The sequence below is a fragment of the Pan paniscus genome, chromosome 13 (genome assembly GCF_029289425.2).
Source record: "Pan paniscus chromosome 13, NHGRI_mPanPan1-v2.0_pri, whole genome shotgun sequence".
Lineage (NCBI taxonomy): Eukaryota > Metazoa > Chordata > Mammalia > Primates > Hominidae > Pan > Pan paniscus.
In genome coordinates this window covers 21,289,747-21,313,055 of record NC_073262.2, presented here as the reverse complement: position 1 = coordinate 21,313,055, position 23,309 = coordinate 21,289,747, and the positions used below count along the sequence as shown (strand labels likewise).

General features: G+C 44.6%; 1 protein-coding gene across 11 annotated transcripts in view; it reads left to right on the top strand.

The window, feature by feature from the left end:
* The window catches only part of C13H2orf76 (chromosome 13 C2orf76 homolog), an 85,226-nt gene extending 62,341 nt beyond the window's left edge, over window positions 1-22,885 (top strand). For 5 of the 11 annotated variants that reach the window (XR_004670085.3, XR_004670084.3, XR_004670083.3 and 2 more), the window contains 3 exons: window positions 21,494-21,650; window positions 22,141-22,268; window positions 22,517-22,885. Coding sequence is in view for 4 of the 11 variants with exons in the window: in XM_003819138.5 (XP_003819186.2) it covers window positions 1,496-1,572 (77 nt within the window). In the remaining 7 variants the exon portion in view is untranslated. Of the gene's footprint in view, window positions 1-1,495; window positions 20,605-21,493; window positions 21,651-22,140; window positions 22,269-22,516 lie in introns of those variants that run through there. The other 6 variants (XM_003819138.5, XM_034953937.3, XM_057301385.1 and 3 more) reach the window with 4 other exon arrangements.
* Window positions 22,886-23,309: the final 424 nt, after the last annotated feature.

Below are 23,309 nucleotides of genomic sequence, written 5' to 3'. Positions count from 1 at the left end.
CCACTGATTCCAAGTGTGGAGGAGTCTTTTACCCATTCTTTTAGATGCCACTTTCTTGTAAAATTTAACTGTACCTTAACTTACTGTTTGCACAGGGTGCATCTTTTTACAGCTCCTCCTTATTGATCTCCAGTTTCTCTGTGCTGTATCCCCCACAGGCTCCTTGTCATGCGAGGTTGCAATCTGATTTTCATCTACTCAGATTAAATTTAATCTTGAAGATATAGTAGAGGACTGGAATGAGGATCTGTGACTATGGGTGGCTTTATTTTCTTCTTTTGACACTTGTTTATTTTCTGTAATGAGCATGGGTAGCTTATGATTAACAAACATTAAATTGGATATTCTTGAAAACAGCAAAAACATTTTTAATGAAATGGCATGCTAATCTCATTAATTTCATTATTTTGTGATAAAGTCTGATGATGAGATGAGAGTTGTAAACTAAGAGACGAGTGGTAATCCTTGGCACCCTTTCTTATTATGCTATTTATTTGACTTGGAGAGTTTTACTTGTCTGTTTTTAGAGAGTATGTTAATTGAGTGCTCAGTATGCATTACGAATAATCTTGTCTGTTTTCTTGTGGAGATTCTGAAGGCCCTTTTGCTCTTTCTGTAAAAGCCAAGCAGACTGTATTAACTTCTGGTTTAATTTGAAAAATGAATGTGGAACTTGTTGGCACAACACCTTAAAGAATTGCATGTTTAATAATTGGAAGGCTTTCCATCAGATTTGTCTCTAGCCTGAATTAATAATGTTGCTGACTTATTGTTTTAGAAGACGCAGTCCTTGACCTGCTAGGTTGAAAGAATTGTGACTGCTCTGAACCTTCATGGGTCCTTTAGCTGTGCCATCTCCCTTGTGAATAATTAGAGGTATTTGAAGATATTGAGGTAGAAGCCAATTTGTGTCTTTCACTTTGCATATTGTTGAAGCCGCATGAATTAATCATAAGCAGAGCAAAAAATTAACTTCTTCAGACACATATTTTGATGGGTCATGAGGGAGAATGTAAAGTGATCTGTAAAATATTCTACTGATCCTCTAAGTATTAAATTATTATACCTACAGGCCAATTTCAGGGGGGGAAAAGAGTTTTCCCTCCCCTTCCTTCAGTACCTGAGTAGCATATTTGAGAAAAAAATCAAGGGTTTTTATTTCCTAGCACTGTAAAAAAGACTTTAAATGAGCAATTTTATGATTTCCTGAAAACCAGATTCTTGTATTAACTCTTGATTTTAATTTTTGGTTTTTTATTTTTTGTTCTTCTTTACTTTTAAATCATTTGAGTTTTTGATTCTTAAAACTTCACCTGAAACTTCTTGTTGATTTGGTAAAATGCATTGTGCGACCCAACAAATAACTCATCTTTTTCACTTTGGGCATCTGAAGCTATTCTGAAATACCGAATCAAAGTCATATGGATTTCCATACTTGTTTAAAATTTAGATTTACATTAAAATCTTTTTTTCCATTTTCTGTTTTTTTTTTCAGCCAGTGAAACTGAAATTGCATTCTTCTGTGAAGAAGATTATAAGAACTACAAAGCTAATCCCATTTCATCCTGGTAAAAACATCTCGAGGGCTTCCTTTTTGCATACCTGTATTAAGCTCTTTATTCCACTGCTGAGTTTTTGAAATTGACAAACAAATCTTAAAAAATTAATCCCAGGCTATACTCTTTGAGCTAAAATCTGGTTATTTCTTTCTCTTCAGGTCTTTCTTTCCTTCTCTCTTTCTTTTTCTTTGTTGTTGTAAAATAATATATTATGAGAAAAACATTTGATCTTTTTAAAGGGAAATAAATTGTTATTAAAAATTATTGTGGAATATTGATTCTTAAATTATAATTTGTTTTCTAAAATTAGGAATTATTTTGGTGACTTGCATGTAGAGTTCCTTAAAAAGATTCTAAGACTAAGATCATACTGTTTATGGTATATTTTTTCTGTAGTTTCGAATTAGAGCAACTGTTTCTGTCTGTGGCTACCAGAAATTCTGACTTTCTTGACCCTCATGGCTACCTTTTAGCTCAGGGTGTGTGATACATACCACCATATGTGCAATTAAATTGTGTATATTTTAGGGAGGTTTTATGATGTAGGAAGGTTACTTTTTTTTTTTTTTTTAAGTATTGCAGCCTATACAAATAATGTTGCTGATTTTTTTTTCTTTTCTTGAGCTGTGTTTTCCATCTTCAGGAACAAACTATCATAGAATCAAACTCATTTATTTGGAGAGAGGAAGCAGCAGGATGCTTGCACTTCTGGAAAAAAATTGTTCATTGAGAACAAGTCTATGTCCTGGAAGATACATTCCTTCTAAATAATATAATACTTGTGGTTCCTGATTATGGCTGACCACCAGCACCTGTGGAGTCATTATTTCAGAGGCCTTTCAGTCAGCCTGAGTTTAATCAGAACTCCTGGAGAGCTTAGCTAGCTCTGTCATTGCTCCCTGAGTGCTGGAGGGCTTAGCCGGCCCTGCCGTTGCTCCCTGAGTCCTGGAGAGCTTAGCCAGCTGTGCCATTGCTCCTTGAGTCCTAGAGAACTTAGCCAGCTCTGCCATTGCTCCCTGAGTCCTCAGAGTTGCCAGGAGGGCAAATTGGTTTCATTATGGTCGTGTCTAACTTAAGAAAACCTATTATTTTTTTAAAAATCAACTTTGAAAGTCTGATTAACATGATTAGGAGATGCTTTGCTTTGTTGAAAAAGTTAATAGGGTCTTCTTTAAGACAAATTCTATTTATTTTATTCATTGTTTCATTCAGGAGCAAAGTGTTGAATACACAGATGATGTAGCTTTTTGGGGAGTTAATAAAGAGGAAAATAAGACCCAGTTTTTGCCTCAGTGAATGGAGAAAGACATAGTACAAGCAAATGATTTTAAGAATAGCAGAAAAAGCTGCCATCAGAGCATTGTTGACAGAAATGAGTTCTGTGTGTGTGTGTGTGTGTTTTTTTTTTTTTTTAAGAAGTACCAGTTGAGCTGTGTCTTAGAAGATTGAATAGGAATTTTTGCTTAGAAGAAAAGAAGGGAAAGGCTTTCTGGAAGAGGGAATAGCATACACAAAAGCAAAGGACTGTGAAAGAGCTTGAGGTTTCAGGAGAAAGCACACATTTTAGTGTCCCTGACTTTTATAGATGGTGCAACTTAATGATGTTTCGACCTTATAGTGGTATGAAAGCAATAGGCATTCAGTAGAAACACTGAGTACCCATACAGCCATTATATTTTCCACTTTCAGTGCAGTATTCAATAAATTACATGAAATATTTAATACTTTACAATAAAATCAGCTTTGTGGTAGATGATTTTGCTCAACTCTAGGCTAATGTAAATGTTCTGAGCATATGTAAGGTAGATTAAGCTAAGCTGCAATGTTTGATAGGTTAGGGGTATTAAATGCATTTTTCACTTAGATAATATTTTCAACCAACAATGAGTTTATTGGGACTAACCCCATTGTAAGTTGAGGAGCATCTATACAGGAGTGTAAAGTACATGGAACAGAGAAGAGGAAGATAAGGCCAGAAAGGTAGGTCGAGGTAGGCCTTACAAGTCATGCTAAGGAGTTAGAACGGTATCTAGTAGGTAGATGGGAGCCAGTAGCATGATTTAAACAGGTATTTGATTCCATTTGTATTTTAGAAAGTGAGCTTTGTCAGCAATGTCCAGGTGGCATAACGACTAGAAGACATCATTGAGCAGGTGAAGTTTGGAAGGCCTGGCCCAGGGCAGGGGCTGAGGGGAAGAAGAGGAGTGGGGAGGTTCTTGGTGTTACCATGTGATCGTGCGTTCCGTGGCAAATATGGTGTGGTAGTTAATTTACATATGTTATCTCATCTGACTTTTACCACAGTTCTTCAATGGTAGCATGTGTATTTATAGATAAAGAAATTGGGGCCCAGAGAGGTAAAGTTATTTGCTCAAGAGAATGCAGTCATGTGCAATGGGATTGGAACCAAATCTGTCTTAAAATCCTGACTTCCCCCATTCCATCCTGCAGCCTCCCAGCGGAGACCTGAGGTAGAATGACCTTAGAATGTTTGGGACCTGGTGAATGCCTGGACGGGGATAGTGTGGGGAGGGAGGAATGGAGACTTCAGTGATTCTTGCTGGAGTTGAGTGGCTGGATTAATGATGGCAGCAGTAATCCAAATAGGGAACTCAATAAGTAGAGGTTAAAACATATTCCATTTGTTTGCTTTGCACACATTCAATTTGCATACCAGGCTTTTTTAAAATATAAAATTAAGCATATCTTTATCTGTGCATGTTTAAGTAGATAATGCAAAAATATGTATGTACAGTACCTTTTTTGATATGTATTTTTCTTATAAAAGGTACATATAGAGTATTTTCACTTATAAATACAGAATAAAAATCAAAAATAAATGTATCAACAGCAACCACCAGAAACTAGAAGAGGCAAAGAAGGATTGTTCCCTAGAGCCTGCAGAGGGAGCAGAGCCCTGCTGACACCTGGATTTCAGACTTGTAGCCTCCACAGCTATGAGAAAAGACATTTCTGTTGTGTTTACAATAAATAAAAATGTATTGTGACTAAAAAGGACTTTTACCAGGAATGGAAGATTGATTCCAAATTAGAAAATCTCTCAATATACTTTTCAAAATCTATAAAGGAGAAAAAAAATTATGTTTATCTCAATAGATGCCAAAAGGCATTTGATGATATTCTTGCTCATGCATATATAAAAATTAGCAAGGGAAAGAAATACCCTTAACTTGATGAAGTTTGCTCATAGAAAACCTACTTAATGGAGAAGTGTTTCAGCAAATCTATTAGATATGAATAAGAGGCTGTGGCTGGGTGCATTGGCTCAGGCCTGTAATCTCAGCCCTTTGGGAGGCTGAGGCGGGAAGATTGCTTGAGCTCAGGAGTTCGAGACCAGCCTGGGCAACAGGATGAAACCCCGTCTCTACAAGAAAAAAAAAAAAATTAGCTGGGTGTGGTAATTTGCCCCTGTAGTTCCAGTTACTTGGGAGGCGGAGGTGGGAGGATCCCTTGGGTCCAGGAGGTCAAGGCTGCAGTGAGCTGTGATTGCACCACTGCACTCCAGCACAAAAAATATGAATTAGACAAGAACGAACACTATTGCCAGTACTATTCAGTATGTTTCTGCAAGTCTTATTGTAGCCAGTACAGTAGGAAAAATAGTAAGATTCTCAGATATTGGAAAGGAGTAGGCAAAACATTCATTTGTAGACAATATGATTGCAAGAAGATTAAGTTTTTTTGAACTAAGAGACTTGAGTGCTGAACCTAAAATGTATTGTTCACAAAAGCTATAAAATAGTGTTATTAGATGAGTATAAAAGACCTAAATAGAGATAGATTACATGTTTATAGGTGGAAGATACCTACCTAATCCATAAATAAATGCAGTCTCAGTCAAAATCCCAAAGGATTTATCATGGAACTTGACAAATTGATTTTTAAATTCATTTGGAAGAAAAATATGCAAGAATAGCCAAGATCAATTTGGAAAAACAAAAGGTAGGCTAGAAGAAAGGGTGGTTGCCTACTAGATGTCAAAATATATTCAGTGATCAAAACAAGTTGGTAATGATACAGAACTAGATAAAATGAGCAATGGAATAGAATATAGAAACTGATAAAATTTACATGGAAACAATAGCTAATAAAGGTAGTATTTGTAATTATGAGGAAAAGGAAGATTATTTAGCACATGGCCATGTATTTAAAAAAAACAGTTAAGGGTCCTACTTCATACCATTCACTAAAATTTCAGATGGATTAAATAACTAAACATGAAAAACAAGATGATGAGTTTATTAGAAGAAAAAATGGATTATATTTGTGACCTTGGGGTAGAGAAGGCCTTCTGAAAACACAAAAGGCGTATGCCATAATTTCATAAGGAGAATGTGTGTTAAGAATGACTAAAAGCAAGCCAGGTGTGGTGATGCATGCCTATAGTTTCAGCCACTCAGGAGGCTGAGGGGGGCGGATTGCTTGAGCCTAGGAGTTTGACACCAGCCTGGGCAACATAGTGAGACCCTGTCTCATAAAAAATGAATTAGTAAAAACAAAACCAAAACATGTATAGAAATCAAAAGAAGCAGAAAAAATCCATCAGGCAATTGCCATGAACATTTTGACATATTTCCATCTAGGTTATTTTTTCTATGTCTATTTTTTAGAGTTTCTGAGCTTTTTCCTGTGTTTTAAGTCACATTTGCTTGTTAAAACAACCAATTCTGGTCCAGGCATGGTGGCTCACACCTGTAATCCCAGCACTTTGGGAGGCCGAGGCCAGTGATCATTTGGGCTCACGAGTTTGAGTCCAGCCTGGGCAACATGGTGAAACCACATCTCTACAAAAATTAGCTGGGCATGGTAGTGCATGCCTGTAGCCCCAGCTACTGAGGAGGCTAAGGAGGGAGGATGGCTTGAACCTGGGAGGCAGAGGTTACAGTGAGCTGAGATCACACCACTGCACTCCAGCCTGGGCTATAGAGCCAGACCTTGTCTCAAAACAACAACAACAACAAAATTCTGAAGATTAAAAGAAAGTAAAAATCCTCTTCTTGCAAGGTCACTCCTTTGCGTAGCTTGGTGAGCATACTTTCAGACCTTTCTTTTTTTTGCACATATGTTATTTAAACATATAGGTATGCATTTTAAAGCATTGTCATTTTATGCATTTCAAAGCGTGATCACTCTCTTAAAGATGGTTGAGAAGTCTCATTTTTTAAAAAAATCACCACTATGTGTCAGACACTGTATGTATTTTATATTATCTCATTTAATCCACACAGTAGACTGTGATAGAGTTCTGAGGAGTCCTGGTTTCCCCATCTGTGAGATGGAGGAGACAATAAGGGCCACTTTGCAGAGTTTTGTGATCAAGTGGGACATTGCCTACAAGGCACTTACGGACAGAGCCTAGCAGGAAGTGAGCGCTTATTACATGTCTTCGGGTACTTATTGTGAGAGTGAGTGCAGCGGCAGCAACTTCATTTTGGAGCAAGGAACCCTCACCCTCAGAGATTAAGCCACTTGTCCAAGGCCTAAGATCTGATAAGTCAAAGAGCAGGTCTCTTCTGGCTTCAAATCCTACTTTCTGTCTTTGAAAACAAAGGGCGTTGGGCAATAGGAGAAACATGGTAGAAAGGTGGTCAACCACAGCCAAGAGACAGTTCCCCATCTGCATTGTTGGCGCCCCTTTACAGGCATTTTTCTATTCTCCTTTGAAGAGAACTTGCCTTTGCCAAAGGAACACTTGGGCCCTGGTCCTACGAGTTGGGCCAGGTTTCATGTGACTTTGAGGAACTTCTTTGCCGTAGCAAACGGGTTTTCTTTTCCTTCTTTTTCTGCCTGCCCCAGACACAGGCAGGAGAGATGGTGATGTTCCTGCCTATTTGGACACCCAGAGAACTGGCCTGGCCTGAGCCCCTTTGGAAACCTTCTGCTGATTGCTGGGGACAAGGGGGAAGAGTGGGGGCTTCCCCATTTCTGCTAATGCATGTTGGGGCATCGTGGGCCTGAGTGTCCAAGGATCTGTACTTGGGACCCCTCTGCCCACTAGAGAAGTTGTCCAGCAATCTTGTCATCTTTTTCTCACTGTACGTGTACACATGCATACATGTATGCATGCATGTGTGTTGGGAGAAGGGCTCTGATTATTGGTTCTGGGCAGTTTCACCTCATTTTGCTTTCAGAAACTCTCATGATTGCTCAGAGTAGCAAAGCTAATTGAAGTGGAATATTGACTTGATTGGTCTGAGGTTAATATTTTGAACTCCACCATCAAGACAGTGGGCCTTTCTGTCTGCAGGCCTGGAAAGAACCCATCTCTCACGTGAAGCCACAGTATGCATCTCATGGCCACTCTGTACCTTTCACTCTGCACTTCTAGCATTTATAGGAGTGGAAGAGGAAGGCACGACATTTGTCATTTCTTTCCATCAAAGGAGATATATTTATTCAATGAATCAGACCTGAGACCACTTTCCCCATCCCCAAATGTGCATTTTGGGCTAGAATATGAGCATAAGAGTTTCGATAATGGCCTTTGGAGGCTCATTTGTTGATCATTAGTCAGCGAGAGGGTCATATAGTTGTCATGACTTAAACATACAGGATGTGTGTTGTGCTGCTTGACGATGTGATTTGTTAGGGAGCAGTGACCCTCCTCCATTCCGTGCTGCTGCCACTTTGGATGAGTGTTCAGTGAATAATGTCATTCGTAGGCCGTGAGATTTTAAGATGGAGAAAATCCATTTCAGGTCCCGGATGAAGTCATGTGACTCTTTCAAAATAGGTAAGGGCAGACCGTTTTGGGAATGCTGCCTTAGAGACTCAAGCTTTTGGTTTTAACTTCATTTCTATTATGTCCAATACATAGGAAAAAAACTGTCATCCATAATGGCATTCTTGTGATCTATCAAATCTGGTCGATCAAAGCAGTCACCAGAGCACTCTTAAGGCTGTGACTCCTTCACAGGACTAAGGCAAGTGGCAGGGATGGAGGGTGGTGAGGGCTTCTTCCCCTCCATCTCTGATTTGGTGGGGAATGAGAGCAGTAAGATCGGGAGCTGTCATCTTCAATCCACTCAGTGTTAATTCTGTTTAGCAAAGCACAACAACCTCATTTAATTTCCTGATCAGTGCCCCTTCCTCCTCCCTCCATCCTGTGACCTTGAGGCTTATGCCGTCGGACTATACATTATCGCCGTCCCCTAACCTTGTTGCCGACACCTGCAGGCCCTGTGCCACTCTCCCTTATTACCTGATGATTTTAGCTGACCGCTGCTATCTCTCGTAATTCAGGATAGACATAGACAAACCTTCCTGTACCCTGGGGCCTCTTAGGTCATTGAAGAACTCACTGCAACTTTCTTGTCGTCTCTGTCTCAGCCACCTCCTCCTGGAGGCACACCTTTGCCTTAGTCATTAATAACTGCACCCTAGTCCACAACACCATCTCAATATCCACCTCCCGTTCTCTGACTGCTGTCTCCTGACTTTCCATTTCTCTGCCTCTGGTGCCCCCTCCAAGGCTCTTCAACCCCCACCTTCATTGATCCTGCTGTCTTCTCACTATCCCACTCCCTGACTTGAGATCCTCTATGCCTTCTCATCAATCTCTGCCTAGACCCTTGCTGCCCTGACCCCTCTGGCCCCAGGCCTAACCCTGCCGCGCTCCACCTTCTCCACCTGCACCTGAACAGCCGTACTGCACGTGGTGGGGTGGAGGGCGAGTGCTGACTGGCCACGCTGTTGGTCATGGCTGCTAAGCTGCAGTCAGGTCCTCACACTGCCCTGCAGTTCCGCTCGCTCTCCAGGTTCCTTTAGACCCTCAACCCTGAGACCCCTCCTCTCACTCCCAGCTGCTGTCTTCACTTCGGGCCATCCTAGACAACATGCTCCTGCTCCCGGCCTTGTCCCTCACCTGCCTTCCTGTGTGGGTGGGCGAGCGAGTAGTGCTATCTGTCCTCCCTCGTGCCCGGGCCCCCCACCTCTGGAACACCAGTGAGCACACCTCAGCGTTGTCCTCCCTCTTCCACACCATCAAGTTCTGCACCCCACCAGCATACGGACAGCTCTCCCTTCCGAACCCTACCACAAGAGCCGCCCCATCTTCCCTTCACAGCCAAATTCCTGAACCGAGTTCTCCATACCCTCTTTCCTCCATGAGGGCTTCCGTCCAGCACTCTGCTGAGACAGCTGTTGCCAAGGTCACCAAAGGTTCCTGTTGCCACAGGAATAGGATTCTGTCTTGGAATTGCTTCACCTCTCAGCAGTGCTGGACACATGGAATCAACTGACACCCTTCTTGCCAACACTTGCTTCGCTTGGCTTCACTGGTCACTCCTCCCCATCTCGTTTGCTGGTTCTTCCTCATCCCTTATCCTTTACAATGTAGAAGGCCCCAGGGCTCGGCCCTCTGACTTCTCTAATTATATCTTCTCCCTAGATGACCTCATGCGTGCTCCCAGCTTTAAATAACAACTAAATGCTGCAGACTCCGGATCTCAGTCCACAGCCCAGCTGCCCGCTGGAGTCCCTCCTGGGTGCTCCCCATCCCTGGTGAGGTGGCTGATAGGTATCCTCTGATAGATGCCTCAGATGATAACACACTCCAGCTGAGCCTCTGAGCTTTCTCCCTGAGGCTGGACCATGCTCAGTCTTCTCCACTGAAGGACATGACCTCCAGTCCTCCATTTGTTTAGGCCAGAAACCTTGGATATATATCTCTTTTTTCTTTTACCCCCACAGCCAGGCCATCAGCCAGTTCTGTCTGCTCCACGGGCGTTCAGAGTATATCCAGGGCCCAGGCGCCTCTCACCTTTTTCACTGCTACCACTGGGTCCAAGGCACCACCATTCTTACCTGGACTATTGCAGTCACCTTCCTTCCAACTGGGTTTCTTGCTCTCACTTCTACCCCACTACAATTCTTCCCGTTCTCATTCCTGCCCCGCTGCAATTCTTCACCCAGCCATCACAGTGGTTCTTCTAGAACATGAGTCAGATCCTGTCATGCCTCAGTTCAAAACCCTTACTCAGAGAAAGAACCTTGGCCTTGGTCCTCTTCCCGGTGCACACCAAACATATGCACGCCCCAGGGCCAGCTGATAAACATACACATGCCCCAGGGCCTTTGCACTTGCTCTTCCCTCTGCTTGCAGTGACTTTTCTACATTTTTTGCATGGTTTTCTCCCTTTCTGTCAGATGTCTGCTCAAATGCCATCAAAGAGGCCTTCTCTGCTTATCCTAGATAAAATAGCAAATGCTTGCCCTTGCAAAACTCATTTGTCTATCTCTGTTTTACTTTTTTAAAAATCCTTTTCTGTTCCGTCTTCTGCTATTAGAATGTCTCCAATGTATAGAACAGTGGCTGGCACTTCATAGGCCAGCAGGGATGTTTCTGGGATGAGTGAATGACTTTAAAATTATATTTGTTTTTTGTTTGTTTGTTTGTTTTGTTTTGTTTTGTTTTGAGACAGTCTCATTGTGTCGCCCAGGCTGGAGTTCAGTGGCACAGTCTCGGCTCACTGTAAGCTCTGCCTCCTGGGTTCAAGCGATTCTCCTGCCTCAGCCTCCTGAGTAGCTGGGACTACAGGCGCGTGCCACCACACCCAGCTAATTTTTGTATTTTTAGTAGAGGCAGAGTTTCACTATGTTGGCCAGGCTGGTCTCAAACTCCTGACTTCAGGTGATCCGCCTGCCTTAGCCTCCCAAAGTGCTGGGATGACAGGCATGAGCCACCGCACCTGGCCTAAGATTATATTTGAATGTTAAAGCGAAACTTTACAGATTGTTGAAGCTCATCCCATAGCAATGTATTAACAGATCTGTGTAGATTGAATACACTCTCTAGGAGTTTCTTTAGTTGAAATTAGTCATCCAGATGTGTAAAGTGGTATAGACTGAGCTCTGGAATAATTGGTCAGCAGTCCTGTGTGCATATGTGTTTCAAATGGAGTTGAGGAAATGAGATGAAAACCTGTGTTGAAAGTTAGTTTGTTTTTGTGGGTCTGACTCGGGTCACTGCTGCACTTGCATTTTCATGCGGCTGACAGTTCTTTTCTGCCGCTAGGGCTCTGCGTATGCCTGGAGGCGGTCCTGAGCCTCCTGTGAGGGCTTTTTTACCAGCTGGAAAAAAAAAACAACAAAAAACTCAAACGCTGTGGTGGTTAGTCACAATAAGCAAGATAAGTGTCCTAGATTGTCATTTGTTTCTGTTTGAACTGTTCCCTGGAAAACTGAGTGGAAAACTCAACAGTGGATTGTACAACTGTACAAATTAAGGCAGATTTTTTTCCCCCACTTGCCTTAAAGCAAAGTTGCTTGTTTTAAAAGTGACCTAGAAGTGAACTTGTGGTGACATTTAAAATTATACAAATTGGAAAAGGCAAATGGTGCACTTTTGCATATATTGGAATTATTTGTCCTTCTGTGTTTGCTTTAGGCAAGCATGAGTGGGAGGAGAGAGCTCAGCTTGGACATAGGCAGCCCGGGGTTGGAAGAACACAGGCATTGTTGCTAGCTTGGAGGTGTGACCTTGGGTGAGCTGCTTGGCCTCTTCAGGTCTCAGTTTCTGGCTCTGTTAAGTGGGGATGTTAACACTGACCTTCCAGAATTTCTCTGTGAGTTTGTTAAGGCGACCTAGCTCGGTGCCTGCCTAAACATAATCTGTTTTGGGGAATAATTTCTGTTACACTGCTATTTTACAAAGAAATACTACTAATCCCATCGCGCAGAGAGAACATTTAGACACTGAATAGGAGGTTGCCCCCCATGAGTGCTAGGCAGTGGAGCCAGCCTCTTCCTACAAGGCAGGGGTGTCCGGCTGCTGCCCGTTCTCCCCCTCCACCTGCCAGCTCCAACCACACCACCCAGCAGTGTTCTTGGTCCCAGGGAAGGACTCGTTTTTTATTTTCCAAGAACCTTCTCTTCCCATTTCATTTCCCGAGGTGCCTTGCCCTTGGATTCAGCCAGCCCTGAGCACATTACCTGTCACATGTTTCCCTGACATATCCCCTTTCTTCTGGTTGCAATTTTCCCCAATTAGGAGTAATGGGCTCATTAACAACAGCCGGCACTTTAAATTTCCTTTCTATAAGGATAAAGCCGTCCCTTTCACTATTCTCTGGCTGTAACTTGCTTCAAGTGGGATGGGGTGGAGTGAGGTGGTAGAATGAATGGATACACAGCTTGTTCAAGGAAATATAATCTCTAGGAAGAAAAATCTTGCAAAGGCAGGTTTTGTAGTTAGAATATTCTAGATGCCTGCCAGGCACCAGCCGATTAATGCCCAGCCGTTCATCTTTACATCTTGCCGAGCAGCTTCTCCTCGGTATGACACCTTTCCCGCCATATTAGCAGAGCCTCATTAGGCGGAGAAGTCCAGGCTGCAGGTCAGGTGGAGTGGCTCTGCACTTGTCCGCCTTTGCCTACCCTTCAGCCACCAGGTGGCAGCAGAGTCTGTCTGGGCCTGGGAACTGATGAGGCCGAGCCGGTGTCAGTCATTTGTTAAGGACTGTGTTCAATAGGTTTGTCCCCCTGTAAGTCAGCCTTGGCGTCTGATAGCTGAAAGTCAAAGCCATCAGCTTGTAGATGGGGTGGCATGTTGTACTAGTGCTCAACAGCGACCATGCAATTGCTACTGCCTAAAATTTTATTTTTATTTTTATTATTTTTTTGAGGCGGAGTCTCACTCTGTCGCCCAGGCTGGAGTGCAGTGGCACGATCTCGGCTCACCGCGACCTCCGCCTCCCAGGTTCAAGCGATTCTCCTGTCTCAGCCTCCTGAGTAGCTGGGATTACAAGCGTGCAATGCCACGCCAGGCTAATTTTTGTATTTTTAGTAGAGGGTTTTGCCATGTTGGCCAGGTTGGTCTCGAAATCCTTACCTCAGGTGATCCACCTGCCTTCCCTCCCAAAGTGCTGGCATTACAGGCATGAGCCACCACTCCCAGCCTAAAATTTTATTTTAAAAGTCAATGCTTAATTATTTCAAAGCCAATACCTAACTTTAGTCAGTTTTACCTCTATAGTCTTATTTCCTTCTTTTTCTTTTATACCACTCTATTTAATGATGGGCCATTTCTAAAAAGAAGACTAATAATGTGGCAATGCTTTGGAAAACGTCCCTGTATATTTGTTGAGGATTCCTTAAAGCTGAGGGTTGAAAGGTGGTGAGCTGGTTTCTATGGCTTCTGTGTTAAATGCTTCCTAGTATAACAATTGATAGGCAGCCTCCTCCATTTGGCCCAGGTGAGGTGCTTAAAAAATTCCTTCTCAAACCAATTGCAGGGAGACTTTCTTCTGCTTGGTGGAGGGGCTTGGAAGCTGTCCTTTAGCTTGGGCATATGTGAGCCTGTAAGCAGTGCCCAGAGCTTTGGGGTCAAATGGTGACTCCCATGCAGGGGCAGGGACGCAGGAATTACTTTGCAGAGGGAATGTCCCTCTTCCCTTCTGAAGACTGAATGTTCTCACACATAATTGGGCAATGCCAGTAACTCTTTGGATAGTGTACAAAACCCTATGTTTGTTTCTAGGTTATTTTAAAAATTAAGAAATCTCACTTTAAGGCAGCAGACAGAATAAAAACCAGTCTGCCCTGGTGCAGAGCGGTGCCTCTGTGGTCTCTCTTCCTGGCTTAGCTGGGTGTGGCTGACAGCAGAGAACTACTACCGGCAGAGGGCTGAGTTGGGGCTACGAGCGGGGCCTGAGACAAGGTCTGAAGTGGCAGGGTCTCTTTATAGCTCTGTGGACCCCCTGGTGTCTAATTCCAGTCCCCAGTCCTGTCAAAGCCACCTGCACTTTTTTTTTTCTCGAGACGGAGTCTCACTCTGTCGCCAGGCTGGAGTGCAGTGGCACGATCCCGGCTCACTGCAACCTCCGCCTCCTGGGTTCAATCGATTCTCCTGCCTCAGCCTCCCAAGTAGCTGGGACTATAGGCGCGTGCCACCATGCCCAGCTAATTTTTGTATTTTTAGTAGAGATGGGGTTTCACCATGTTGGCAAGGATGGTCTCGATCACTTGACCTCCTGATCTGCCCACGTCAGCCTCCCAGAGTGCTAGGATTACAGGAGTGAGCCACTGCGCCCGGCCACCCTGCGCTTTAATGCAGACACCACAGCTGGTAGACGCTTCCAGACTAAGATGTCAAGGAGACTTGGTTAAGTGCAAGATGGAACACAGAAGCTAAACCATAGGAGAGTAGAATCTTAAATTTGAGGCAGAGTACAGTATGTCCCTACCTTCTGGCTGCATGAGACCCCCTGACCTAGCGCACATTCTGCAGCCTTAAGGCCCCCGTGTTTGCTAGAAATGCGTTGGGACCTGCCTGCAAAGGTCCTGGTAACTGGCCTTCCTCGGGCTCCAAGTCAAAGGGACAGAGTAGTTTCTAGAGCCAGCAATTCTCTCTGTATTCTCTCTTCCTCTCTTTCCAACGTGTTGGGTTTTTCAGTGTCTTGGCCCAGGGTTGCTTATACACTTGAAAGCAGAGCAGCTTGAAGACAGATTATTTTGGTTTTCCCTGAAAGCCTTCGAGAGTCAGGGAAATTTTGCTAGAAGGCTTGAGGTGTAAGAGAGGGAGAGGAGGCTGGGGGCTGGAGTGACTCACCAAGGCTGAGGGGATGGAGCTTGTGGGTTCTACCATTGCCACGTGTGTTGTTCTGGGGAGGTGACTTGTCCTCAGAGGGGAATAGCTGACCCTAAGCAGGTGAGTGCCCCCTCTCCAGTCTCTGGCCTGAGCAAGGCTTGCGGCTCCCAGGTTCTGAGGGTGAGTGTCTAGCTTCTGGTGGATGGTGCTTTCTGCCAGTGTCGGGGTTGGAGCTTTCTCTGCTCTGACAATTCCACCCCTCCATCCACTTCTCACCTTCAAAACTTGGATCAACTCTCTTGCCCTCAATGTCTTCTCTCTGGGTCTCTTTGTCTTCATGAGTTTATGTTTGTATTATCCCCTTACTCCCATCTTAATGGAGTTTTCAGAGGAGATGATGTAAATGAATAATCAGCCTCTCATGTTTAACTTTGGAAATCTGCTTGCTTGCTCTCTCCCTTTCTTTTTAAAAATTGAAGTATACTGTAATCCCAGCACTTTGGGAGGCCGAGGTGGGTGGATCACGAGGTCAGGAGATCGAGACCACGGTGAAACCCCGTCTCTACTAAAAATACAAAAAATTAGCTGGGCGCAGTGGCAGGCGCCTGTAGTCCGAGCTACTCGGGAGGCTGAGGCAGGAGAATGGCGGGAACCCAGAAGGCGGAGCTTGCGGTGAGCCGAGATGGCGTCACTGCACTCCAGCCTGGGCGACAGAGTGAGACTCTGTCTCAAAAAAAAAAAAAAAAAAATTGAAGTATAATTTACAGATGGTGAAATGCAAAGATCTTAGACATGCAGTTCTTTGGGTTTTGACAAGTGCACGAGCCACATCTAAGTCAAGATGCAGAACATGCCCACCACCCCCAAAACCTCCTTTGTGCCATCACAGTCCCCTCTCTGCCCCTCTGTCATCACCCACCACTGCCCTCTGTCATCAGCCACTACTGCTGCGATTTCTGTCACCATAGGTAAATTTGGGCCTTCATTTTTGAATATTTGAGGGTAAGGTATATGGTCCAAATCGCTCTCCCGACACAACCAACCAACTGAAGACCAACTCTAATATTATAAGAAATTGGAATTTAAGTAAGAACAATGCCATTTTATTTTAAACACACACAGTTGCGTCCAAATCTAACCTCTTCCTTCAGGAGTAAGGAGAGAAGATGTGTTGTCTTCTAGAATTTCCTTCATAACCAGAACTTCATGTCAGTTAAAAACTTCCGCCATGAAAAAAAACTCAAGGAATCAAGAAAGAGCCTCAATGTCTTTGAACAAACATCACGTCTCCTCAGATCTTCCATGTCATATTCCCCTTTGTTGTTCTCAACAAAAACAGAGACTTCTCATCTTAAAAATGTATATGTGATGTCTTATTAAAAAAAAAAAACATGTTATTAGCCCTGCTTTCAAATAACCCTCTGAAGTTGTATACTTGAGGGCAGAGGCCCTCGTGGTGGGCTTGTGGGAGAGGGTCTTGGGCGGTGTGTATGTCTGTACATGGGAACCTGTGATGGTGAGCTGGTGGGGACTGAGGTGTGATAGTTGCCTGGTTTCTGGCTGGTGGGCACTTCCATTATGTGGATATTGCATATGTGACAAAAGCCATATTTCAAAATTTCAAGTATTTTTCCAGCAAGGTCCAGCAAGCTCTGCAGGACAAGCCATCAGAAGTGAGACTGAGCCAGGCATAAAATAGCCAGCATTTATCAAGTGCTTGCCCTGTCAGGCCTCACTAAAGCACTTTGCAGATATTTACTCACTACTGCTCATGACCCCTGTGAGGTAGGTACTAGTTATCTGCGTCTTACAGATGGGGAAGGGGCACTTGGAGGTAAAGTGACCTGCCCGAGGTTTCCCAGCTCCTAAGTGATGGAGCCTGCCAGAACCAACCATCAGGAGGGACTTCGCAGGTGAAAGAAGGTTCTTATGCTCACTGGGGGTACTAAGAAGAAATTCCTAGTCCATCGCTGGAGCAAGTGAAACCCTTCTTTGCCTTTCACTACTTGCTGATACCTCCTCAACAGAAGTCAGCTCAGAATTGCTGGAATGAACATCTCATGAGAACGGCCTCCCCTTCCCTTCCCACCGCCATTGCCCTGCTTTGGGCCTCATCATTTCTCATCCTGACCGCAGAGACACTCTCCCATCTGGTGTCCTTCCCTGCAGACTCTCATCCACTGAGTCCAGCCTTCATGCCGCTGCCAGAGTGATCTTTTAAAAATGCAAGTCTGACTGCTGTATCCCTCCCTGTTCAGAACCATCGGATGGGTCCTTGTTTCCTTCCGAATCACGAGCACACTCTGGCATGGTGTAGTGGGGCTTCTTTGGTTTGATCTCTGGCTACATCTCCAGCTTCTCCTCCAGCTATGGAATTTGGCACCTCCTCCTGTCTCCCCCAGCTCTCCCCTGTCCCCTTACCCTGTTCTCTCTGGGCACACCATGCTGCCACTTTCTCAGACTTCCCACTCTGGTCTCTGAATGTTCCACCAGACTAGCATTCATCCTGGGAGGCACAGCCAAGGACCATCTTGTCCTTAAGGTCCTTTCCATCCCACCTTCCCAGCACTTCACAGCCAGGAGACTGGTCCCTGCTCTCCTTTTCATCCTGCTGTGTGCTGGCCAGTCCTCTGGAGCACTGATCACACACTGTGGCCTTGCTTTTTTTTTTTTTTTTTTTTTGAGATGGAGTCCTGCTCTGTCACCAGGCTGGAGTGCGGCGGCATGATCTTGGCTCACTGCAGCCTCTGCCTCCCGAGTTCAAGCAATTCTCCTGTCTTAGCCTCCCAAGTAGCTGGGACTACAGGTGCCCACCACTATGCCCAGCTAATTTTTGTATTTTTAGTAGAGATGGGGTTTCACCATGTTGGCCAGGATGGTCTCGATCTCTTGACCTCGTGATCCGCCCGCCTTGGCCTCCCAAAGTGCTGGGATTACAGGCGTGAGCCACTGTGCCTGGCCGGCCTTGCTTTTTTATATACTGACCTTCCCCAAACGATGTGGCTCTCCCTGAGGTTGAAGATCAGGCTTACTCTTGCATCTCCATGGCCTGCACACACTGGGAGTTGATAAATGCAAGGGTCTGTTATTTATGTATGAATGAATGGATTCACTTTCCTTGCTATACCATATACTCTTCTAAAAGTTACCAGGCTTTCTGGAACTTATATTAAGAAATTCAGATACCAGCAATAATATCCAGGTAACTCAGCCTCTACCCAAATTGCTTGATGAGATTACCTGTGTCTCAGCACTAGGACCACAATTTCGGTTTCTTTTCCATTTTCTCCATGCCCTGACACAGTGTTGGATATCCACTACCTGTTTAAAATATATGTGCTGATTTGAGTTGGTCAGGTGTTGGGGGTGGGATACGACAGACAGAGAAAATGGGGTCCCAGCTACTGAGGACCCAACACATGAACAGGGAAACGGGACAGATCCTCTTGGGAAAAAGCCCCACTGGGGCCAATTCCGGGGCCTTTTCCTCCACAGCCCGCAGAGATGCCTGTGCACTTCCCCCAAGAAGCTCCTCAAGTTACGTGACCCTGAGGAAGGTCTTCCTTCACCATATGATTTGTTAAAGGAAAAATAAGGAAGGAATTTGGAAGCAGTTAAGGTCACTTTGTGCCGAGACTATCACACTATATCATGTTAAATAAAATGTCAGGTGATAGTTATTGAGTCATTCTTTTCTAATGGTTTTATGCACAGTAGATAATTGTATTATCTACATATGATTTGGATTTGAATAAATTATCAGTCTGTTAAGAATTTAATAAGAATATGTAAATACATTTGTATTCCCTATTTAAGTCAACCTAAGAATGAAATGATGAGAATAATGATATTTTGTGAGGATGGTGGGGGCTTTATGGTACATGACCTCCTCTGATCTCCACCACGATCCTGGAACACAGATATTACATCCCCTTCTTACAAATGAGAAAACTGAAGCTCAGACAGGTTCATTTGCCTAAGGTCTCCCATCCCAGAATACGGGTTCAAATTTTAGAGGTTTTTCGCCTTATGCTACCTATAGATATTCAAATCTAAATTTATTCACATGAAATGATGGGTTAAATCGTTTACAAAATTATCAACCATAAGACTCTGTTGACAAATACCCATGAAATATTTACTTTAAAAAATGTCCTGTCCATGCATATGAATTTCAGTTTTAAACATGAAAAGTATTTTAGCTTTTAGGTTGCAAAAAAAAAAAAAAAAACCAAAATCCCAAAACAACCCACCCACTATATGGAGAGTATACAAAATGAACACAGGCTGATGATGTACATCAGTGTTTCCGTAGAGTAACAGGAAACCTGGAACGGTATTTTTGGGGTGGAGGTAATTTGGTAATGTATACCCAGATAAAAATTATGCAAGCCCGGTGATCCACTGAGGCCTCTTGGGGGCTCTATGGGTGCAGTGACAGGGACGCAGGAGTGCAGGGAGGGGCTCTGGGTTGCCAGAGACCTGCTGTGGAGAAGTTTTCTGCCCTCAATAAGCCCTACAACTGTACACAGTTTGGTTTGAGTCCTATTTTCATCATCCGCAAAATTAGCCTACTTATGCCTTTGTGGTGTGTCAGCATTGAATATTGGGGTGTCGGCCAAGTGCTTAGCCAGGAGCCTGTCTGCGGCATGGCTCAGCCAGGCGGGATGTGACATTCCCTCGTGGTCAGTGAGGCATGCTGTCCTGGCTATGACGATTGGGAGGATGTGAAACTGAAGCTGGGTGCTGGCGAATCATGGAGGCAGCTGGGAACCTCAGTGTCTCAGGCTCAGTTCCTCAGCTGGGAATGAGAAAAGGGTGTGGCTTAGGAGAGGGGTGAGCCTGATGTCTAAAACCGCTTTCCTCTCATGGGTGAGCAAGTTGAAAAGCCAGATTCTACCAGGGAGGTGGCACAGGACGCCTTGGCTGTGCTCCCGGATGTGTGGGGCTGTTTCATCACACAGTTGCATGGGGCTTGCTTGTGTGCTCAACTTTCCGGGATGTCCTGAGACTGGACTTTCCAGTTTCCAAGATTCAGTCCCATTGTCAAAGCCTCATATCTGATTTTTTGATTTGATTATATGGTGTAGAGAAGTGGAAAAATTCTCAAGTTTGGGTCATTAAACATTGTAAAATAGGGCCAGGTGCAGTGGCTCACACCTGTAATCCAAGCACTTTGGGAGGCTGAGGCGGTTGGATCATTTGAGGTCAGGAGTTCAAGACCAGGCTGGCCAACATGGTGAAACCCCATCTGTACTAAAAATACAAAAATTAGCTGGGTGTGGTGGTGGGCGCCTGTAATCTCAGTTACTCCAGAGACTGGGGCAGGAGAATCGCTTGAACTCAGGAGGCAGAGGCTGCAGTGAGCCAAGATGGCGCCACTGCACTCCAGCCTGGGCAACAGGGCCAGACTCCCTCTCAAGAAAAAAACAAAAACAAAAACAAAAAAACCAAAAGAACCATTGTAAAATAGAAATGGATATGGGGAAGAGAGAGGGGGAGAAGGCAAAGCAGGAAGGAGGAGGCAGGAAGGGCAGAGCTGGCACCAAGGCAGGCCCTGGGCTGGATGCCCAGGAGTGTGGGCAGAGGGGGTGCAGCACTGAGAGGCGGACTGGAAGCTTCCATTGCCAAGCTCATGACAAAGAATGGGAGGCAGGGAGGAGGCCCACAGATCTTGCTGAGTGCTAAGCGCCTGCACCCCTGCCCCGAGCTACACCTTGGTGCCACTGTTGACAGCCAGCCCAAAGCCTCCAGGGAGATGTTCACCAGTGTCTCTCAGGGACTTGGGCTTCCTTCCCACCAAGGAAGAGGGAGAGAGACTAGGGCTGCCCTCCGCTGTGAAGGACCCTGCTAATTATTCATGACACCCCCGCAGAGTGGCTGGACTGCCACAGCTTCCCCTGTGCCCATCCTCAAAGACAGCCTCAGAAGTGGACATCCGTCTTTCAGGAGGGGCTTAGAGGAGCTCTCCCAAGGACGAGCATGTTGTTTCCCCCCTCAGCCTTGAGTTTTGAAGAGTGAAGCGGGGGTGGTTAGTGATTCTAGGTTTAATGCTTCCACCCGATTGCCCATTTCATCACACTCCTCAGTATTATGACATTTGGATTATTTTTTAATCTTCTCTTCCCCTTTTTGTTGTTCTGCTGTTGAACCGATTATGCAGAACTGTGTGTTGATGTCTCGGTGGCACCTTCCCTCCAGGGATGCAGCTCTGTTTTCCAAACACCCCGCTTAATCCTCTTAGGAGGGAGGATGCACCGGGGTGCTCACCCTGTCCGTCAGGGCCGGCAGAGACGGACGCTTTACAGGTGTTTGTTAACCTGGACCATGCTGGACAGGAGGCTTGGAGGCACCAAGATGCCAAATCTCTTACCCATCCCTCCAGCCAGGCGTCTCAAGTGGCTAAAGAATAAATGCATGAAAATTAAGAGCCAGCTCTGCCTGCGAAAGGGAACAGGAGCAAGCTGGCTGTTGGCTGTCATCTGGAGTCACCTACTGGGAAGTGCCAAATCACCCCAGACCAAGGACAGGAAGGAGGCTTGGTGAGTGACAGTCCCACCCTGGCAGCGCCATGAACAGCAGTTCAAAGTGAAACAGACTCCCTGCATCAGAGCCGACCTATTGGTATAAGATATTTCACTTGCAGCCCAGCGGCGTTTGTGATAAATAGATCCACATAGGATTGCCTGGTTCCATTTTTCATGTATGTGGGCTTCTCGGGACACCTCTCACTTTCCCAACTTTTTATATCTTTTTTTTTTCTTTGAGACGGAGTCTGGCTCTGTCGCCCAGGCTGGAGTGCAATGGCATGATCTCGGCTCCCTGCAACCTCCACCTCCTGGGTTCAAGTGATTCTCCTGCCTCAGCCTCCCAAGTAGCTGGGATTGCAGGCGTCCACCACCACGCCTGGCTACCAATTTTTATATCTTAATGGCCTTTCCAGAACTTTCCAGAACATGTACAACATGCTCCTAGTGGGCCTGGGGTTGGTTGAGGGTGGGTAGCGCAGTAAGACAGTTACTGTTACTTCAGTTTTCTTTCAGGTCTTCTGGTTGAGTGAGGAAGAGGTTTCAGTTTGGTGATGGCGACGTCCTTAAGACTTCACTTGCTTCCCTCTCTCTGTTCTTTTGAGAGCGGGTCTCCACCAAGCATTTTAGCAGGTAAAAAATCTAGCCAGAATTTAATCATATTATTTTGTTTTTATTTATTTTGAGGTTGTAACTGCTTTAAGGTCTTATAGCCAGTAATAACGGTTTCCTATTCATGTTAGGATGTTTATTTAGCAAACGCTTATATAGCACTTACTCTGTGGAAGATCTGTTTTAAATACCTTAAAAAGAGAAACTGTTTTTTTCTCTCTCTGTCATTCTTGTTCTCTCTCTCTCTCTTTTTATTTTCTTTGTGGTAGGGTCTCACTCTGTCACCCCAGGCTGGAGTGCAGTGGCAGGATGGCGGCTCACTGCAGCCTCGACCACCCTGGCTCAAGCTATCCTCCCACCTCAGCCTAAGAGAAACTCTTGGAACGGAAAACCAAATACCACATATCCTCAGTTATAAGTGGGAGCTAAATGATGAGAACACGTGGACACAAAGAGGGGAACAGCAGACACCGAGGCCTACTTGAGGGTGGAAGTTGGGAGGAGGGAGAGGAGCAGAAAAGATAACTTTTGGGTACTGGGCTTAATACCCGGGTGATGAAATAATCTGTACAACAAACCCCCATGACATGAGTTTTCCTGTGTAACACCGAACCTAAAATAAAAGCTAAAAATAAAATTAAGTTAAAAGAGAAGCTGTCATTTTTCTCATAACCTAATTACAAACCTATGTGGTAAGAACTATAATCACCCTCATTTTATAGCTGGGGAAACTGAGGCAAGAGGAGGTTAAATCGGGTTAGGAAGTAGTAGAAGTGGTGCTGAAACCCTGGCAGTGTGGCTCCAGATTTTGTGTTCTTTTTTTTTTTTTTTTTTTACCATTTTTTTTTAGAGATAGCGTCTTGCTGTCAGCCAGGCCGGAGTGCTGTGGTGCAATCATGGCTCACTGCAGCCTTGACCTCCTAGACTCAAGTGATCCTCTCAACTCAGCCTCCTGAGAAGCTGGAACTACAGTTGTGCACTACCAGCTTGAGTAATATTTTAAAAAAATTTTTTGTAGAGATGGAGTCTCACTATGTTGCCCAAGCTGGTCTTGAACCCCTG